We start from the raw sequence: 18,535 nt of genomic DNA on the forward strand, positions 1-18,535 counted from the left end.
AACATGCTTTACACTATTCTCCCATCAAAAGAGCAATCAAGTGCATAATTACATTATATATACACAGCATAAAAAATAAATTCTTATAAGTCATATAATGTCAGATATGACGTTAATAACCCAAATGATGGTAGGAAAATCACTTTTATGCTCAATGTAGTTCAACATATTTTTATCAATTTTCATTTTTACTAGCACTTACTTTTTTTTGCACTATTTGCATGGTTTATCATTCAAATGCTTAAACCCTGCATTATTCTACAACAATGCACTCTAAATTGAAATATATTTCCTAGACAAAAAACTGACAATTTTCTATCATATTTACCCTTAACCTGTTTGAATCAAAAGTGTTCAGCCTTTGCCACCAGTATAGAGCCAGGCCAGCCTGCAAGTCCATGCTGTCAACACTAGGTTATGTAATATTGGTAACTCAATTTTTATGTTCTGGTATTAAAATCCCTTATCCTTTGAAAGAACTGATTCGAATTTGAAACCGAACAAATTCCTCAAACAACACTAGCAGGTAAAGGGTTAAAACAAGCTACACGTGGACAATTCTCACAATGTTTGAGTTTATTATCCACAGATTCTTGCACACATAACCAGATTGTGTTCTTCTGTTTATCTTGGTATTCTACTATTTGCCTTTGTGATCCTGAAAAAACAACAACAGAAAGGTTCAAGAAAGTGCTATTATTTTTCCATTCATTAAAGTAAAAGTTATAACAGTAAGCTTTTTTAATACAAATTGTAAAAGAACAAGTTACAACAATTGTGACCATTCCTCAGGCATCTACATTTTATTATCACCGAGCCACCTCGGCTAAGTGGTCAAGGTTCCAGAATTAAAATCCTGGGTTCAAATCCTGTCCGGGACTTCCATTTCTTTCATGTTAGAAAGTATCAAACTCGCTTAAAGAAGTCAGTTTTTTTCTATGGATAGCTTGCTGAGCTTGTACCTGTAAAAACCTACAAAAGGGAACCTGACCTTCACCAGTAAAGTTGGTTATGTGATGTTAAACCAATTAAACAACTAGAAATGTGTCCATAGGACACGGGTGCCCCCACCGCGCCACTGTTCTGTCAATCTTTTTACTAAGTCAAGGGAAATAACTCTACAAATACTGGATAAATCCACAAGCGAAACCCCAGGTGCAAATCTTAATATGCTGAGCAACCTGCCCATAAGGTTTAATGACTATGTCAAATCCTTTTTGAGTAACTTGGGACACAAGTTGAAAATTGCAAAAATTTTCTAAGTGAAGGGCAATGACTCTAAAAATACTAAATAAATCCAGACGAAAATACCTGGTGCACAACTGCACATGCTGATCAATATTCCTGCAAAGTTACATGACTCTAGGTCAAATACTTTTTGAGTTACGTGCGACACATGTTGAAAATTGCAAAATTTTACTAAGTCAAGGGCAATAACTCTGAAAATACTAAAAATATCCAGACGAAAATACCCAGGTGCACAACTACACATGCGATCAACATTCCTGTAAAGTTTCATGACTCTAGGTCAAATACTTTTTGAGTTACGTGCGACACAAAAGTGAACGGACGGACGGACAGACGGACGGACAAGGGTAAATCTAAATGCCCGCCACTAACGTGGGGGCACAAAAATACATGTATACTTCTCATATCAAATGAATTGGAAAAATAAATATTCTTTGGTACATACAAACAAATGAGCAATGACAAACTGACATAAAGCCTTTGATCCTGACACAAAGCCTTAGGACTGTGTAATCCTTTTCTGAGAAACATAGCAAGTATGTCATGGTTTATTTATTTAAAGTTGAAGTTCAACTTGTCTATATTTCTACTTGTCTATATTTCTTTTATTTCTACTCATATCTTTGTTTGTTATCTTGTTTATCTAAGTTTGGATATGTTTGCTGATCTTTGGTTGCACTTGCTGCTTTGGTAGATTCAGCTGCTGCCATCAGACTAAGAGTTCAAGCAAGTTCAAAAATGGACAACTGACAAAAGGCTGATAGAAATAACTCTTAAACATCTTAAAACTATTAATACTGTTGATATAAGCTCATTACCATATTAGCAAATATACAACCTTCTACAAGAAGCTCTTATGATATTTACAAAATTTAATACTCACTAGTCTCCAGTTAATCAGCTTAACCCATTCCTTTGACTCTTTCTCATTAGCAGCAAATAAATAAAATGTTCTCCACTCAAATACTAATCTGTAAAATATTGAAAAGTAAGCAATACAATGGCAACATATAAAGTTATTCTATGAAAGTTGCAGGAAGTCCAAAATTTTGATCCTCAAATTAATTTCAGTTAAAGCATCTTATTATTCCTGCTAACTAAATGTGTTAAACTTTGTTATTATTCCTACCTACCAAATATGCTAAATTGTTATTATTCCTACCTACCAAATTTGCTAAATTGTAATTATTCCTACCTATCAAATTTGCTAAATTGTAATTATTCCTACCTATCAAATTTGCTAAATTGTAATTATTCCAGACTACCAAATTTGCTCAATTGTTACAATTCCTATATGTACAAAAATGTACCAACCAAGTATGTTTGTTATTATTCCTACCTTCCAAGTATGCTAAATTGTTATAATTCCTACCTACCAAATTTTCAAAATTGTTACAATTCCTATCTACTAAGTATGTTTATTATTATTCATACCTACCTAATTTTCAAAAATTCTTATTATTCCTGCTAACCAAATTAGCTAAATTGTTATTTTACCTAAAAACATGGTCCTTTCCCTTAAAATTGCCCTCCATTACACACTCCTTGCATTCATCTAGATCTAACACTCGTATAGCATCCTTCCTCGAGGAGTCCTTAAAATATTTCAGTTCATTTTTCTGAAGCACAAACCATCGAACCTTCCATGTCTGAAATGTAAAAAAGTAGTAAATCTACATTTTCATATCAATTTACATTCATTTCACTAGGTCACTAAAATGAGATCAAATATGATTTCAATGTGGGCAACTATTATATGAATGAGAAATAATAAAATTCATCTAACACAAACAGAAATTTCAGCAGGGGCATACATCATTTTAATCGACATGTACATGATTGTAAACACATAGTGTTTGCTTTCTGCATGTTTATATGCAACCACTAAATGACAATAATGCCCATTATAGTGGTGTACTACCAGGCTAAATATTATAAATGGACTTTTCAATCTGGGCAGAACCATTCATCATATTTAGGGAAAATTGCCAAATAAGTCAGGGCTCTTGTTTGGTAAAATTTGTGGCCGGATATGGGCCCCATTCCCCCATTAAAAAAAGTGTGATTTTCCCCCCTAAAACCAAAAAAATTTCCCCTTGACAATAATGTTTAACAACCATAGATCAGGGATCACTTTTTTAAGTTGAATTCTTACACATAAAGTATCAAAAATGTACTTAATAGCAGCTTGTTGTTGATAAATTTGTTAAACGACTCTTGTTTTGCTTGTTTTTAATGAATTAATTTTCTTCTGTTGAAATTCCCCCTTGAATGAAAAATATTTGAAAATCATGGGAAATTCCTCTCATGCATGGCCTCAAAATGCTAACAAGAGCCCTTAAGTACTGATAGACTAGCAAACACTTCAGACCATGATGAGATAGGAATGAATATGCAGGCTGATCTTGGTCTGCACTAGTCACATGGGTAGATTCTATAGGTGCCAGCAGGCTAAGGATTAACTGTTTGTTGTAAAAATATGACTAAAAAATCTGTGAAGTGATAATGACCGGAGAAAAATTGTTGATGATGAACTGCTACATTATACATCATATTTAACCTGAGAGGGTCCTTAACAAGAGCTGTCGGTAGGACAGCACGCTCGACTATTCTAAGTGCTTGATAGTAAAAGAGCCTTAATAATGTTAAATTTTTTAAGTTCACAAAAGGGCTAATTTTTTTTTATAAATTCATGTTATAGGCCTTAGAGAGAGTCTAATTATACAGTATTGGCTTGGCTATTCGGAAGGTAATGTCACAAGGGTGTTTTATTGAGTATAATAATACTAATTACCTATGAATACATAAATTTGACAGAAAAGGTACAAAGGCTTGTTATTAAGATGTTTTATCAAGTAAATCACTGCTTTATTATTATGAATGCATAAAATTGTCCCAAAAAAGGCACAAACCCTTCAGTAGTTATTGAGATAACAGCTTACAAACAAAACTTTACCATGAATTTCCAAGTTGAAAAAGGGGAGAAAAATCAGCCTAAATGCAAGCTTTGTCAGTGACCTACAATTATGACCCTAAATGTGAAGTTTTAAATAAATATCTTTAATAGTTATAGATATGTAAAATTGTTACTATAAAAAAAGTATTTTAAATTTCAAGTGAATATCTCAAGCAATAATTGAGATATTTGACTTTACAAAAAAACTTTAACCAAAATTTCTAAGTTCCAAAGGGGCATAATTCTGTCATTATTGTAGGCAGAGTTATCCAACTTGTCAATCTGATGTACTTTGTTACTATAAATAAGTATTGTAAGTTTCATTTGAATATCTCGAGCATTATGATTGAGATATTTGACTTTACAAAAAACTTTAACCAAAATTACTTTACAAAAAACTTTAACCAAAATTTCTAAGTTAAAAAGGGGCATAATTCTGTCAATATTGTAGGCAGAGTTATCCAACTTGTCAATCTGATGTACCTTGTTACTATAAATAAGTATTGTAAGTTTCATTTGAATATCTCTAGCAATAATTGAGAAATTATTTGACTTTACAAAAAACTTTAACCAAAATTTCTAAGTTAAAAAGGGGCATAATTCTGTCAATATTGTAGGCAGAGTTATCCAACTTGTCAATCTGATGTACCTTGTTACTATAAATAAGTATTGTAAGTTTCAATTGAATATCTCAAGCAATAATTGAGATATTTGACTTTACAAAAAACTTTAACCAAAATTTCTAAGTTAAAAAGGGGCATAATTCTGTCAATATTGTAGGCAGAGTTATCCAACTTGTCAATCTGATGTACCTTGTTACTATAAATAAGTATTGTAAGTTTCAATTGAATATCTCAAGCAATAATTGAGATATTTGACTTTACAAAAAACTTTAACCAAAATTTCTAAGTTAAAAAGGGGCATAATTCTGTCAATATTGTAGGCAGAGTTATCCAACTTGTCAATCTGATGTACCTTGTTACTATAAATAAGTATTGTAAGTTTCAATTGAATATCTCAAGTAATAATTGAGATATTTGAATTTACAAAAAACTTTAACCAACGCCGACGCGGACGCTGACGCCGACGCCGGGGCGACTACAATAGCTCTCATATTCTTCGAATAGTTGAGCTAAAAATGTAATTGTGAATGTTGTCAAATATTTAAAGCCTACATGTAGTAAGTCCACACTTTTTTGTAGAATTGCTTAGTCCTAACCATCTTGTGACTTTATCATTTGTGTATAGAAAGTTGGCAATTAAGTTGGCAGTGGAATAAAAGACAAATGACTTTAAAGACGTTTGCTATAATTATATAATAAAGATATAGGCAGAATGAAAATTGTATAATAAGGAAGAGATATGATTTCAGGCAGGTGTGGAAATATTGACTGACAACAGGCAGTAAGTAATCATGTCCCATTCCTTCAATATTTAGTCAAAATTAGAGATAGAGACGACTAAAACCAGTTTTGAGAATTCAAGAAAGATTTTGCCCAGTTCTTGATGAAAATTACTTTTACTGAATATTTCCAATCACTTGTTACTGTGCAATAAAATTTCTAAGTTTATTTCAGACAATAGAAATATACTGTATTACTTATTAAAGTTACTTTACTTATTATTACTTATTTAAAGTTTGACATGGCATTTATTTAATAAATGTTCAATAGATGTTATCTGAAACATTGCAAATGTGGGGTTGTCTCCCCCATCTAATCCTGTGGTACAAACTTTTACTGTGGTAGCTTCAATATGCACTACTTTTTACAATAGAGTGATCCATATGTTACAATTATTATCGATATTACTAAGTTGTAACCACAAAGTTTGTTTGTACCCAGAGATTAGGTGGGAAAAACCTACATTTGCCGAGTACCATAGTATCTCTATTCATCATGAAGTTAGGAAGCACTATAAGGATGTAAATACAACAATCCAATCATAAGCTCGATATACAAAATATCTGATATAAAATCCTTATCAGTACAAAGGTGACAAGGAATAGCTATTTCACTTCCTCTAACATTATACTAACCTTAAATATTGCACCAATCTTTGTCAAATATCCATCTTTAGAGTTTATCTAAAATGATAAAAGCATAATGTCATTGCAAATAAATTACACATTGTACATTCTTCATTTACATCCACTTACATTTACTTGGTCTTTTTTTTATAAAGTTGCCACTGGTAAAACATGCCACTCAGATATTTAAGATGTATGACTTTTAACTAAACTTTAAAATATTTCGCTTTTCCTTCAAAAATCAAGAAACATTATTTATGTCTTTTGTACTTGTCTAGAATAAATGTAATGATCACAACAACTTTCTTTGATCTTCTAAGCAACAGTAAGAACTTTCTACAGGATAACTCTTAGATAACTGTTTTTCCCTTTCATTGTCACATATTTCTTCTAATGTAGCTTCCAATGCCAAATTCATTTCCAGAAATTGGCTATGTTATTTTTTTTATTTTTTGCATTATCTGCTTAAAATATACTAAGATGGATACAGAAAATGAATTTATCTTATTATTTTGATTATTTAATCAAAATGTAAAATAAAGATTGATTTAAATTCATATTTTTGTATATTAAGCCACATTATTTGTAACTGTAGCATCTCTGCAGCAGTGAAAGAGTAAAAGTAGATTAATATTTCACGACATTTTTCATGTTCAAAAAGGGACACAACTTTGTCAAAATGCAGATAAAGAGTTCTGATAGGACGGGGGAAAAATGGTTCCTATGAAACATCCTCCACCCACTTGTAGTGGTATATCTTGTATGATAATTAAAAGAAAGTTGCATACTGAGAAGTCTGTTCTAGGAGTGTTATCACCGGTGCTGTATTCTGCATGAACTCTCACTGTACCATAGATAGCTGGCTCCGACACAACTCTTGGGTATGGATCTACCATTAATGTTGTCTGACCTGAATTTATTATATACAAAGTATGACTAATTTGACAAAAAACATTGATTTCTGGTTGAAGATTTTCCTTAGAAAATACTAAACTTTCATTTAATTATTCATGATTAAATTTCTTTGCTATCTAATAATAGGTTTTTGCTTAAAAATGATTTATTTGAAGTCTGCTTAAGCCATTCTCTACAATCTAAGATTGAGAGGTAACTGTAAGACCAAATATTCCTTTAACATATTGTCAAAAACATTTCGGGGAAATAACTAATAAATGTTTTCTTAAAAGATGAATTTCTCTGTTATATGCTCGATTTCAACAGAAAAACTGTCATGGTACTTCTTTTTAAAGGATAAATATTGATATAAGACAGACATCAATCTATCCGTTCCTATTCCTTTTAATACATGTTATGTTCAAACTGCATCCTGACACAAGAGGGCCATGATGGCTATTCTAATGCTCACCTGAGTGAAGATTCAACTCAGGCCTATGAGTTAAAAGCATAACTTGTACTTTAAGACAAAGGAGAACAAGATTTTTCCGTTGATCTTAGCTAAGAAACCTAGTCTTTAATCCCATGTGACTGAAATTCCAGTTTGACAATTTTAAAAATATAATGACTGAAAATAATGATGGCACTTGAAATTATAACAATATTTTGAGTTATAATAAATATCACACACCTGATTCACCACCAAGCATTGGTTGGTTACGAAAATGATACGCTATATCATCACATGTTTCATATTTCCCATGACCGAAATAGAAAGCGTCATCTTTCCATGTCAGATTAAAGTGTTTGACTGCATCTGCTGCCCTGTAAAATATTGAAAGGTATTAATATATTGGTAAACATCACTGCCACTCTTCAAATGGTTTTGAAGAAAAAATAAAAACTGCAAGTTAGTGGTAGTCAAAATACCCAAGTACTCTGTTTTGTCAGGAGGGTATCGATACATATGTATATATAAATCTTAAAAATGCTGAATTAGCAAACTTAAAAGTTACATTTGGCAGCAAAGAAAAAAACTAAAACTCATAGACAAAAACATGGTGCATATTTCTAAACCATTTAAGATTTTATCCAAAAAAAAACAAAAAGCAGTACAATACAAAGATAATCCTAATTTTCTTTTCTTTCATATCTTTTAAAAGATACATAGATTGTTTTCGAGGGAAAATGGAATAATCAGTTTATTTTTATAGAAGGAAAAAACATGTGTTTTTACAATAAATAATGCTCAGCTTTACTTTATGAAAAAAGATTATTTTTTTTGTTTTCCATGAAACATTTTTTTGTAAGGGTTCCTCACTAGAATGATTGGGCTATATTTAATGGTTAAAATAAAAAAAAAGTTGCTATTGTAAGACTTGTTTTTCTATTTATACAGAATTTAAAAAGCCCCCACTTTCAGCTACAATTTTTTGCTAAAATTTACATTGATTGCTAAAAAAAACTACTTAACTATAACACTTTAACACATAAAAAGAGATGAAATATTAAAAATTTTCTGGCAGAATATGAAGTGGACCATCCTTTGTATTGGTCCCTGACAGATCACAAAAAGTTACATGGTATAAAGTTTTAACAACATGTCTACATCAGTTATCTTACATTTTTTACATATTATGACAAGTCTTTCATACATTTTATATGAATATCTGGATCAGAAAATCAACTCCGGATACCGAACAGTGATTCAAACGTACAGATATCCAGACTCCAGATGACATCCCTGCTTTAAACATTATGAAAATTATACAGATACATACATGTAGTATACAAGTGAAGACAGTGAACGTACCTCACTGAAACAGCATACTCATTTTGTTTAGAACTATTTCTTACTAGGAATGTACCATCTTTTCCATTCTGCAATAAAATTGCTTCCGCTTTATGTCTGTCTAAATCTGGGTGGAAATAACTGGAAGATAAATAAATAACAATATTAGCTTTGATTATTTTAAACTGAGTATACTATACATGTATCATTATTAAACAGCTTGAAAAATAATTTAGAAACACCAACAAAATGTTCAGGTAAGAAACAAGCACCATTTACAGGGGCAGCTAACTAAAAATATAAGATACCACATCTCCCCTCCCCCCAATTTTTTTTTCATAAATTTGTTTCAATCATTATTCTCTTAAATGCAAATAAAAGTTTAAAACTTCTTTGCCTATGTTAAAATGGCGCTACTGTAAGAAATATCTTTAAGGCAGATGAGATAATTACCCACAGATAACAGATGAGATTAAAAAAATATGACAGATGAGTATATAGGAGTGTGACGTTTATCCATTTTAATGGCATTGGTCAGTTTTAAGCAAAACAAGAGCGATCAGTGATCACACGTGTCGCCTCATGATGGCCAATTTCATGTTGGGACAAGTTTTGTGACAGACGGACAGACAGACGGACAGTGCACAACTAGACTTGGTACTGATCATTCCTGTAAAGTTTGGATAAAATTGCACCAGTAGTTTATGAGGAGTAGTCTGGACAAGCTACACACAGAAAAAAACACCTTTTTATCAAAGGGCCATAACTCGGCCAAAAATCATTCAACCGGAAAACCCATGCAATAATTATGCGCAAGGACTTGAGCTACAGATCAATCCTGTAAAGATTCATTGAAATTGCATTAGTGGTATAAGAGAAGTAGTCCGGACAAACTTTAAAAATAAAAATTATTAAAGGGCCATAACTCTGACAAAAATCATTGATCCGGAAAATGCTGACAATATGCACATCTAGACTTGGTACTGATCATTCCTGTAAAGTTTGGATGAAATTGCACCATTAGTTTAGGAGTTGTCCGGACAAGTTTTGTGACGGACGGACAGACAGAGAAGTGATCCCTATATGTCGCCACTACTCCGTAGAGGCGACACAAAAACCAGTAAGAAAATTAAAATAAACTGAAATCGAGGTTAGTGTAAGACCAACAGACGAAGAAATTTTAGATTACTTTTGTTTATATATGATAAGGTATATGACATTTTGTTCTACTTAAGTTGTATTTTTTTCTGATTACACACTATTTTATCATCTACAGTGCAGTCCTCACAGATAATGGTACTCCATTATCAGATATGTAATTGTTGTCAACTTGTCAAGTATAACAATATACCAACAAATCTTATCTCAAAAAACAAAGTTAAAGTTTAAAATCTAAAATCTAAGAATTCTTACAGTTGTTTAAACATTTTACACTGTTAAAGCAGCAAGCATACCAATTTTCATGAAAATTTTGAAAATGTATTTAAAAGTGTAATATTGTGAAGTACCAAAGGGAGCAATTTACACATAATAAATGGCACTTCCAACCCACATAAACTACCAAAAAGGGGTCAAAATATGCAGAGATAACCCTTACCGCGTTAGTAACGCAGTAGAAGTACAGTTATAAATACTGAAAAATCAGTCATTAATCACAAATAACATGTAAATTATTACCTGACTCTTAAATCTTTTTACTTTTCCTAACTTATAAGTATCTTTTACCCATATTTGATATTGTAGAAATAAATTGTTTGATCATCTGGAGGTGTGTAGCTTTAATATTAAGTTGATGTTTATTACTGACTTAATATTCCTTGCTGCCTTTCACAAATCACTCGATTGAAGATGTTCAGTATTAAGTTCATGAATCATGTACCTCATAATTAAAATATGGCTTAAAAATAAAGTTTTTTTAAAATAAACACTTTTTTATGTTACAAAGAGCCGTAACTCAAAAACCAATGGGTGGATTTAAATGTGTTGAGCCCAATTTCCTTATTTGTACATGTATATTCTGTAAATTTCTGCTATGCTTCAAGAAAACTTGACATTCTGAACCCAGGCAGAACACAAAAGACCATATCAAAATCCTGAAACTAGGAATAATTCTTTTATCGTGGAATATTAGCCAAATTATTGTGTTCATGCCCCAGTTGACAAGTGATAACATTACTGTTGATAGTAAACTGTTTTAAGCTATGTACCAAAATCATGATTTGAATTTTGAAAACAAGAATTTGTAACAGAGTTACCAGCGTCCCCCGCCTCGTGGAAGTATGAAATTGTGCTATTTCAAAAGATTGAGGTATGGATCTCAGGACTTTCAGTCCAAAATTATGATCAATGCTAGATCTGCAAACGCAACAATAAATTTATTAAAGAAATAAAATGAAACACGGAATTTAAAAATCTATAATGTTCAGCTTTGACCTTTGAGGTAGGGGTGCAGGTGTTGCGCATGACATATCGTCTTATTATTGTAACTATTTGTGCCAAGTATTTTCAAAATCCCTTAAACTATGAAGAAGTTATAGATCGGACACAAAATATACCAATTAACAGACTATGTTAATCTTTGACCTCTAAGTGTGACCTTGGAGGTAGGGACCCATGTTTTGGGCCAGACATATCATCTTATTATTGTGATTATTTGTGCAAAGTATTTTTAAAATCCCTTGATCTATGAAAAAGTTACAGACTTGACACAAAATATACCCTATAACAGACTATGTAAATCTTTGACCTCTAAATGTGACCTTGACCTTGAACGTAGGGACACTGGTGTTACGTATGACATATCATCTTATCATTATGACTATTTGTGCCAAGTATTTTCAAAATCCCTTGATCTATAAAGAAATTATGGATGGGACACAAAATATACCATATAACAGACTCAGTTAACTTTTGACCTCTAAGTGTGACCTTGACCTTGGAGGTAGGGGTGTAGGTGTTGTACTTGACATATCGTCTTATTATTGTGACTATTTGTGCCAAATTATTTCAAAATCCCTTGAACTATGAAGAAGTTCTAGATCGGACTATTTTAATTTTTGACCTCAAAATGTGACCTTGACCTTGGAGGTAGGGATGCAGGTGTTGCGCATGACACCTTGGAGGTAAGTGACAGATTGTTGCGCATGACACATCGTCTCATTATTGTGAACAATTGTGGCAATTATTTACAAAATCCCTTCAAAGATAAGAAAGTTATAGACCGGACACGACATATACCCTCAAATAGACAATGCTGACCTTGAATGAGCAAGGGCCACCTTGACCCTAGAAGTAGGGGTCTGGTTGTTGCGCATGACACATCGTCTTATTATAACAAACATTTGTGCCAAGTTATTTCAAATTCCTTTGATAAATGACAAAGTTATGGACCGAACACGAAAGTATGACGGACGGACGGATGAACAGACAGACAGAGCCTATTTCTATATCCCCCTTTTTTCTTCGAAATGGCGGGGACAAAAAAAGTCACAAAATCCAATAATATACCTTTATTTGAATGATTCTTTAAGAATGAATGCCAAGCATGCATGAACTCATTGAAAAACAGTTAAAACCCTAAATCAGCATCATATTTTATTTCAGTATATTCTATTCTGCGTGTGTACAATATGAATTACAATTATACATGTATGCTGCATATTTGAGACATTATTATATTACAACCCTAATTCCAGAATCAACCAAAAGGTTATGGAAACAACATTATTTTATCATTCATAAATCATATAAAAAATTGTTTCATTATATATGCATGTAGCTTTAATACCCTATAAGTCTTATTTTTTACAAACTAGATTATTCACTTTGTTAAAATGTAATAAATTAACAAGTTAGCTGCAGGAAAAAAACAACTTATACTTACTCTAAATCTTTAAGTAGTTTGACCTCAGAATGATCTTCAGCCATTGCTTGGATTATGATAATCACTTCCTTATAATTCTATTCTATATCAATTTACAGATCAAGTATCACTTCCTATCAAGTTAAACCTCACATAATGATTCAGTGCACAGTCCTAATTCAACTGAAATCAAAGACAGTGTACATGTACTTAATAAATCTATCCCTATCATATGTACTATATGTATGTAATTATGTTACATGTATATGTCAAGAATGAAAAACTGTGAAAAAATCATCATCACATTTGGCAAATGTATAGAAAATCTAGGAGTACTTCAAAGTCATATAACAATAATAATTATGCTTCATGCTGTGATCATACAAAGTGCGTCATACATCATAATATAATAATATTGCACTCAGAAAATTTGTGTTTGTGTTGATTTAATTCTTTTCTATAGCATTGCAGCAATAATAATATTTGATGGTATATTAATCACATGAAAAAAAATCACAGGTACACAAATGATTTGTGCATTATTACTGTTACTTGTATAAAGAAATAAAGAATGACTGAAGAAAATAATATAATGTTAAAAATGCGTGGACTATTTCATATTGGCTCTTTGTTATCACACCAACGACACTCAGATTGGCAGATCAGGCAGTAGGTCGGAGAGCCAATACACATGTCCAAAGCCAAATGAAAAAGGCCAATGTAAAATCTCCTGATTATTGACAGTTTTATAAATTACCACTGTTATCACTGTTAGCTGCATACAATGTAAAATGTACATTTTAAATTAATCTCTTTAGTAAAATATATGATAAATGTATAATAATGACATACATTACCTACAATGCTATGAAACTAAATAAATTATTATTCCTATATGATTTATAAATACTCATGATCTATATTAAAAACTTTTGTGTGTGAAAGTTTTAAATAAGAACATGTGTACAACAGCACATACATTTATCTAGAGGAAATAATATGTGTACTCAAATTCTGATAGCGTGAGATGTTTCTGTACACATTCATTACATAGCAAATAATAACAATGTTAACTTTTATTTTGCTGCCAAAGAGCCTAATGTTCTGCGTTAACACAGATCTGTTAAATATTGTTGTTATTCTACTGAAATTTCTTGGTAAATAAATATTAAACATGAAAATATTATGAGGTTTTTGTTGGAGTTATTAAGTTTAAAATAAATATAAGAACACAAATCAATTGAAATAAGATCGCAAATATAAATATAAAGATGTAAGTTTATGTAAGTGTTTTAAATAGAATAAACAGGGACAATAACAAATTCTAAAAATAAAACATTTTCATTAACGGTTTATTCTCTAAACAAGAGGGCCATGATGGCCCTGAAATCCCTCACCTGTTTATAAAACTCTCCATGACAAGGTTAGTACTATTGTAAACTATAAACAAAAGCAGATATAAAATCTATAATCTAAAACTGATATAACAAAGTTCATATTTGTATCTGAAATAGTGCATTTGTAAAAACATTACTGGGGAAAACAACAGTTCCAAAAGATGTGTACATATAAGAATAATCAATGACCCCCATGGGGCGGGGCCAATTTTGACCCCCATGGCTTCTATTTGAACAAACTTTGTAGAGACACACAAGAAGATGTTTCATGCTAAATATCTAAGCTCTAGCTCTTTGGGTTTTTTAGAAAAGATTTATTTTTGTTTTTACAATATAGATATCAGGAAAATAAATGACCCCCGGGGCGAGCCAATTTTGACCCCCAGGGCTTTTTTACAATTGACATATAAGGAAAATCAATACACCTCCCATGGTGGAGCCAATTTTGACCTCAAGGCTTTTATTTGAACAAACTTGGTAGACACTTACTAGAAGATGATTTACGCCAAATATCTAAGCTCTAGCTCTTTGGGTTTTTTAGAAGAAGAATTTTTAAGTTTTTTCTTTCGGTTAGCAACCAGAGTTCTGTATGGAATTAAATTCTTAGAACAATTTTCAAAGGTGACCACTAAAGGAACATTCCTGTTAAGTTTGAATGAAATTGGCTCAGTGGTTTATGAGAAGCTGTCGTTTAAAGTAAAAAGTTAACCAACGCCAGCTGGACACCGGATGAAAAGCGATCACAAAAGCTCACCTTGTCACTTTGTAACAAGTGAGCTACATGTAAAAAGGCCCCAAAAGGATGTTGCATTTTCCTAAAGAGAGGCACTAATTTAACTACAGAAAATGTTAACAAGAGCCTTTGTTACTTATTTACTGATTTGATTTATACTTGCCTAATTAAGCAACCAACATGTTGAACATTTAAAATATGACCTTGAAGAACAAGAGGGCCATGATGGCCCTGAAATCACTTACCTCTATATAGGCCCCTGGGCGGGGCCAATTTTAACCCAAGGGCTTTTAATTGAACAAACTTGGTAGACACCCATTAGAAGATGTTTCCTGATAAATATCTAAGCTCTATCTCTTTGGGTTTTTTATAAGAAGATTTTTTAAGTTTTTACTATACACATATAGGGAAAAACAATGACCCCCTCCCCCTGGGCGGTGCCAATTTTGACCCCAGGGTTTTTATTTGTTCAAACTTGGTAGACTCTCACTAGAAGATATTTCATGCTTAGTATCTAAACTCTAGCTCTTTGGGATTTTAAAAGAAGATTTTTAAGTTTTTACTATACACATATAAGGAAAATCAATGAACCCCAGGGCGGGGCCAATTTAAACCCAAGGGCTTTTATTTGAACAAACTTGATAGACACTCACTCGAAGATGATTTATGCCAAATATCTTAGCTCAAGGTCTTTGGGTTTTTTAAAAGAAGATTTTTTAAAGTTTTTTTCTCTCCGTTGCCATGGCAACCAGAGTTCTGCATGGAATTAAATTCTTTGAACAATTTTTAAAGTTGACTACCAAAGGAACATTCCTGTGAAGTTTGGATGAAATTGGCTAGGCAGTTTATGTGAAGATGTCGTTTAAAGTAAAAGTTACGGCAGGATGGATGCCGGACGAAAAGCGATCACAATAGCTCACCATGTCACTTTGTGACAGGTGAGCTAAAAACCCTAACATCTAAGGTAGGGCCATTTTTGACATCATTGGCATGATTCACTTAATATTTGTAATAGACCACAAGGTCATATTTCTTGCCAAATATCTAAGCTCTTGGCACTATCAGTCAGTTTCTGAGGAAACTATTCTTTGTCTTCAATGAAAGTCTATGGAAACACATAGGCCAGTCTATTTTAGACCTAGGGGCATGATTTATATCTCTGCCATAGAGGTTAACTAAGAGATGCTACAGTCAAAGATTCTATTTCTAAAGTCTATACATTAACATTCAAATGTAAGTCCTGCCAATACTAATACAACAGACTGGAACCAATTACCTGTATATCGTAACTTTTGTAGAGACTAGAGAGTTGGACCAGATTGTCAGATTTTGGAATCAGGTTACCCAAATTTTCAATTTGGGCTGTATTAACTTGGGGCAGGGTTACCATATAATTCCATATTAATAACAAAAGAAATTAGTCATTTAGAATGGTCATAACCAAAAATGACTGGATAAAATTTGTTAACCTTCATTTCTCATAATTCTGATCTATTTCATCTTAAAGATTACATTTGTCAGACTTAAATACATCCAACTGATTAAGAAATGCTTACATATTGATATTTTGGTGAAATATACATTTTTGAGTCCCATGTGAAAGCCATGCATTGCAGTGCCGGTTAAGTCAGATCAGATAGTAAAATTCCTTCTAAAAGATCGTTATAAATGATGACAAATTTTATGAATCATAGAGTGGATAACTTATAAATAGGGATTTTCTCAAAGTAATTTTGTGTTTCATTCACTTATGTGTTTCTGTTTCTGAGGCATAGCAAAGAAAACATTGCTTCTGTCACAGGCACTTGGGGGTCAAACCCTATCCCCTGGCTTGAACCGACCCTGTTAATGGTCAATAAAAAACTTTAAACATTTTAACACAAATGAGGCATCTGTACATGCATTTATAAGTAAAATATTTCTTAAACATCTAAACAAGTCTGATGAACAAAAAAATCCCATTTACCAATACTGTCAAGTCTCAAAAAGTAATGATTGCACAGGGGTTTTCAAGCTAAGTGCTTGGGGATATGGTCTAATAGACTACTGATCTGACCCCCAAAGTGTCTGTGGTTTCTATTCTTTGTGTGTATGTGAGCTTATCTATACTCGCCATCTGTTGCCCATATGAACGAGAAGAGTATTAATTAGTCATTTTATAGTTTTGGAGGATCATTCAAGATACAGATACAGAAAGATGCCCCAATTCCAGAAGCTTCTCCTGGTTCTTTCGCATGCCAAGTGTTTAAACAATTATGCACGAGACCCTGATAAAACGTCTCATCAAAAAGTCTGATTAGTAATTTTTTGTCGATGAGCCTGGGAATCGAATCCACAATGTCAAGATTACAAGTCTCGTGCTCTAACCGACTGACCCATGCAGGCTTGCATTCTATTCTCTATCAAATATTGATATGTATTGTTTATTTTTTATTCTCTATCAAACAATGATACATATTGTTTATTATTTTATTCTCTATCAAACACTGATATATTTTTTATTATTTATGACGATACTTCTGTTTAATGTTTAACACTGTTTAAATGACGCGCATATGCTCAAAATACTCAAGAGTGTGATGCATTTAATACACAGAGATGAATACTGAGACAGACTATCAACTAAGATTTTCAGTTAACGTCATACATGTCAAAGTTATTTGTGTTTGTTTTTTTTTTCTTTGTTTTGTTGTTGTTTTTTTTCGGTGCCCTTTAGCAGTTTAGGCTTTACTGGCATAGTAATCATTATAACAATTAAAGTTGTTCCTTCTTTAGTATGTGTTTACTTAACTCATGTCACAAATTCATAAGAACAGTATAAAATGTATAATACTTACGTGAAACTGGATAATTATTCACTATAAAAAATTTTTCGTACAGACGAATTTGTGTTTACATTTAGGAAGACGTCCAATTCGTTCCAAATACAACAAGACCACACTACAGTAATCTACGGTCTCCGGTCTTCGGCGGTATGTTCGGTAATTTACCGTAATTTAACCGTTGTGGTCAGACTTAGCTATTGATTTTTCCCATTGCTTTTCATATATCAGTAAGGATTTCTATCTGTTTATATCCTTGACAGAAAAAAACTCAGTTCACACTCTCAGTACCTTTATGAATGAAACAAAGAATTCTATTTTTACATTGCTTTATTTATTCTCTTGTTGCAACAGCATGCAACAACAATAATTTTTGGCAGATTAATACACTCGTGCATACGGGTATGAATATGTTATTGGTAGATTTATATACACTACTATCTGTGACATTTGTGATAAATTACTGTCTGTGACATTTGTGTTAAACATCCTATCTTTGGCATTTGTGATATACTACTATCTGTGACATTTGTGATAATTAAATTACTGTGACATTTGTGTTATACTACTATCTGTGACATTTGCAATACATTACTATCTGTGACATTTGTGATACACTACTATCTGTGACATTTGTGTTATACTACTATCTGTGACATTTATGATATATTACTATTTTTGATACACTGTGCTACTATCTGTGACATTTTTGATACACTACTATCTGTGTCATTTGTGATACACTACTATCTGTGTCATTTGTGATACACTACTGTCTGTGACATTTGTGATACACTACTAT

General features: G+C 32.2%; 1 protein-coding gene across 2 annotated transcripts; it reads right to left on the reverse strand.

The window, feature by feature from the left end:
• Nucleotides 1–320: 320 nt before the first annotated feature.
• LOC132721912 (dual adapter for phosphotyrosine and 3-phosphotyrosine and 3-phosphoinositide-like) lies at nucleotides 321–17,775 on the reverse strand. Of its 2 annotated transcripts, none has more exons than XM_060706298.1 (9): nucleotides 17,749–17,775; nucleotides 12,803–12,964; nucleotides 8,941–9,060; nucleotides 7,819–7,952; nucleotides 7,022–7,143; nucleotides 6,243–6,290; nucleotides 2,746–2,897; nucleotides 2,132–2,219; nucleotides 321–658 (listed from the first exon to the last, which is right to left on the reverse strand). In XM_060706298.1, the coding sequence occupies exons 2-9, from the start codon at nucleotides 12,844–12,846 to the stop codon at nucleotides 641–643; spliced, it is 726 nt and encodes a 241-aa protein (XP_060562281.1). In that variant the 5' UTR covers nucleotides 12,847–12,964; nucleotides 17,749–17,775; the 3' UTR covers nucleotides 321–640. The 2 variants fall into 2 exon arrangements, with proteins under 2 accessions (XP_060562281.1, XP_060562276.1); XM_060706293.1 differs by lacking the exon at nucleotides 17,749–17,775 and adding an exon at nucleotides 13,639–13,770.
• Nucleotides 17,776–18,535: the final 760 nt, after the last annotated feature.

This window comes from Ruditapes philippinarum, unplaced genomic scaffold (assembly GCF_026571515.1).
Source record: "Ruditapes philippinarum isolate M1 unplaced genomic scaffold, ASM2657151v2 ctg1589_1_1_1_1, whole genome shotgun sequence".
Taxonomy (NCBI): Eukaryota; Metazoa; Mollusca; class Bivalvia; order Venerida; family Veneridae; genus Ruditapes; species Ruditapes philippinarum.

What these genes read in the sequence shown, in the direction of transcription:
- LOC132721912 (XM_060706298.1), bottom strand. Translation starts at nt 12,846, where the DNA reads ATGGCTGAAGATCATTCTGAGGTCAAACTACTTAAAGATTTAGA. An exon ending in AATGCTTGGTGGTGAATCAG is followed by an intron (nt 7,144 to 7,818) that starts GTGTGTGATATT and finishes TAATAAATTCAG; the next exon opens with GTCAGACAACATTAATGGTA. An exon ending in GGAAAGGACCATGTTTTTAG is followed by an intron (nt 2,220 to 2,745) that starts GTAAAATAACAA and finishes AATATTTTACAG; the next exon opens with ATTAGTATTTGAGTGGAGAA.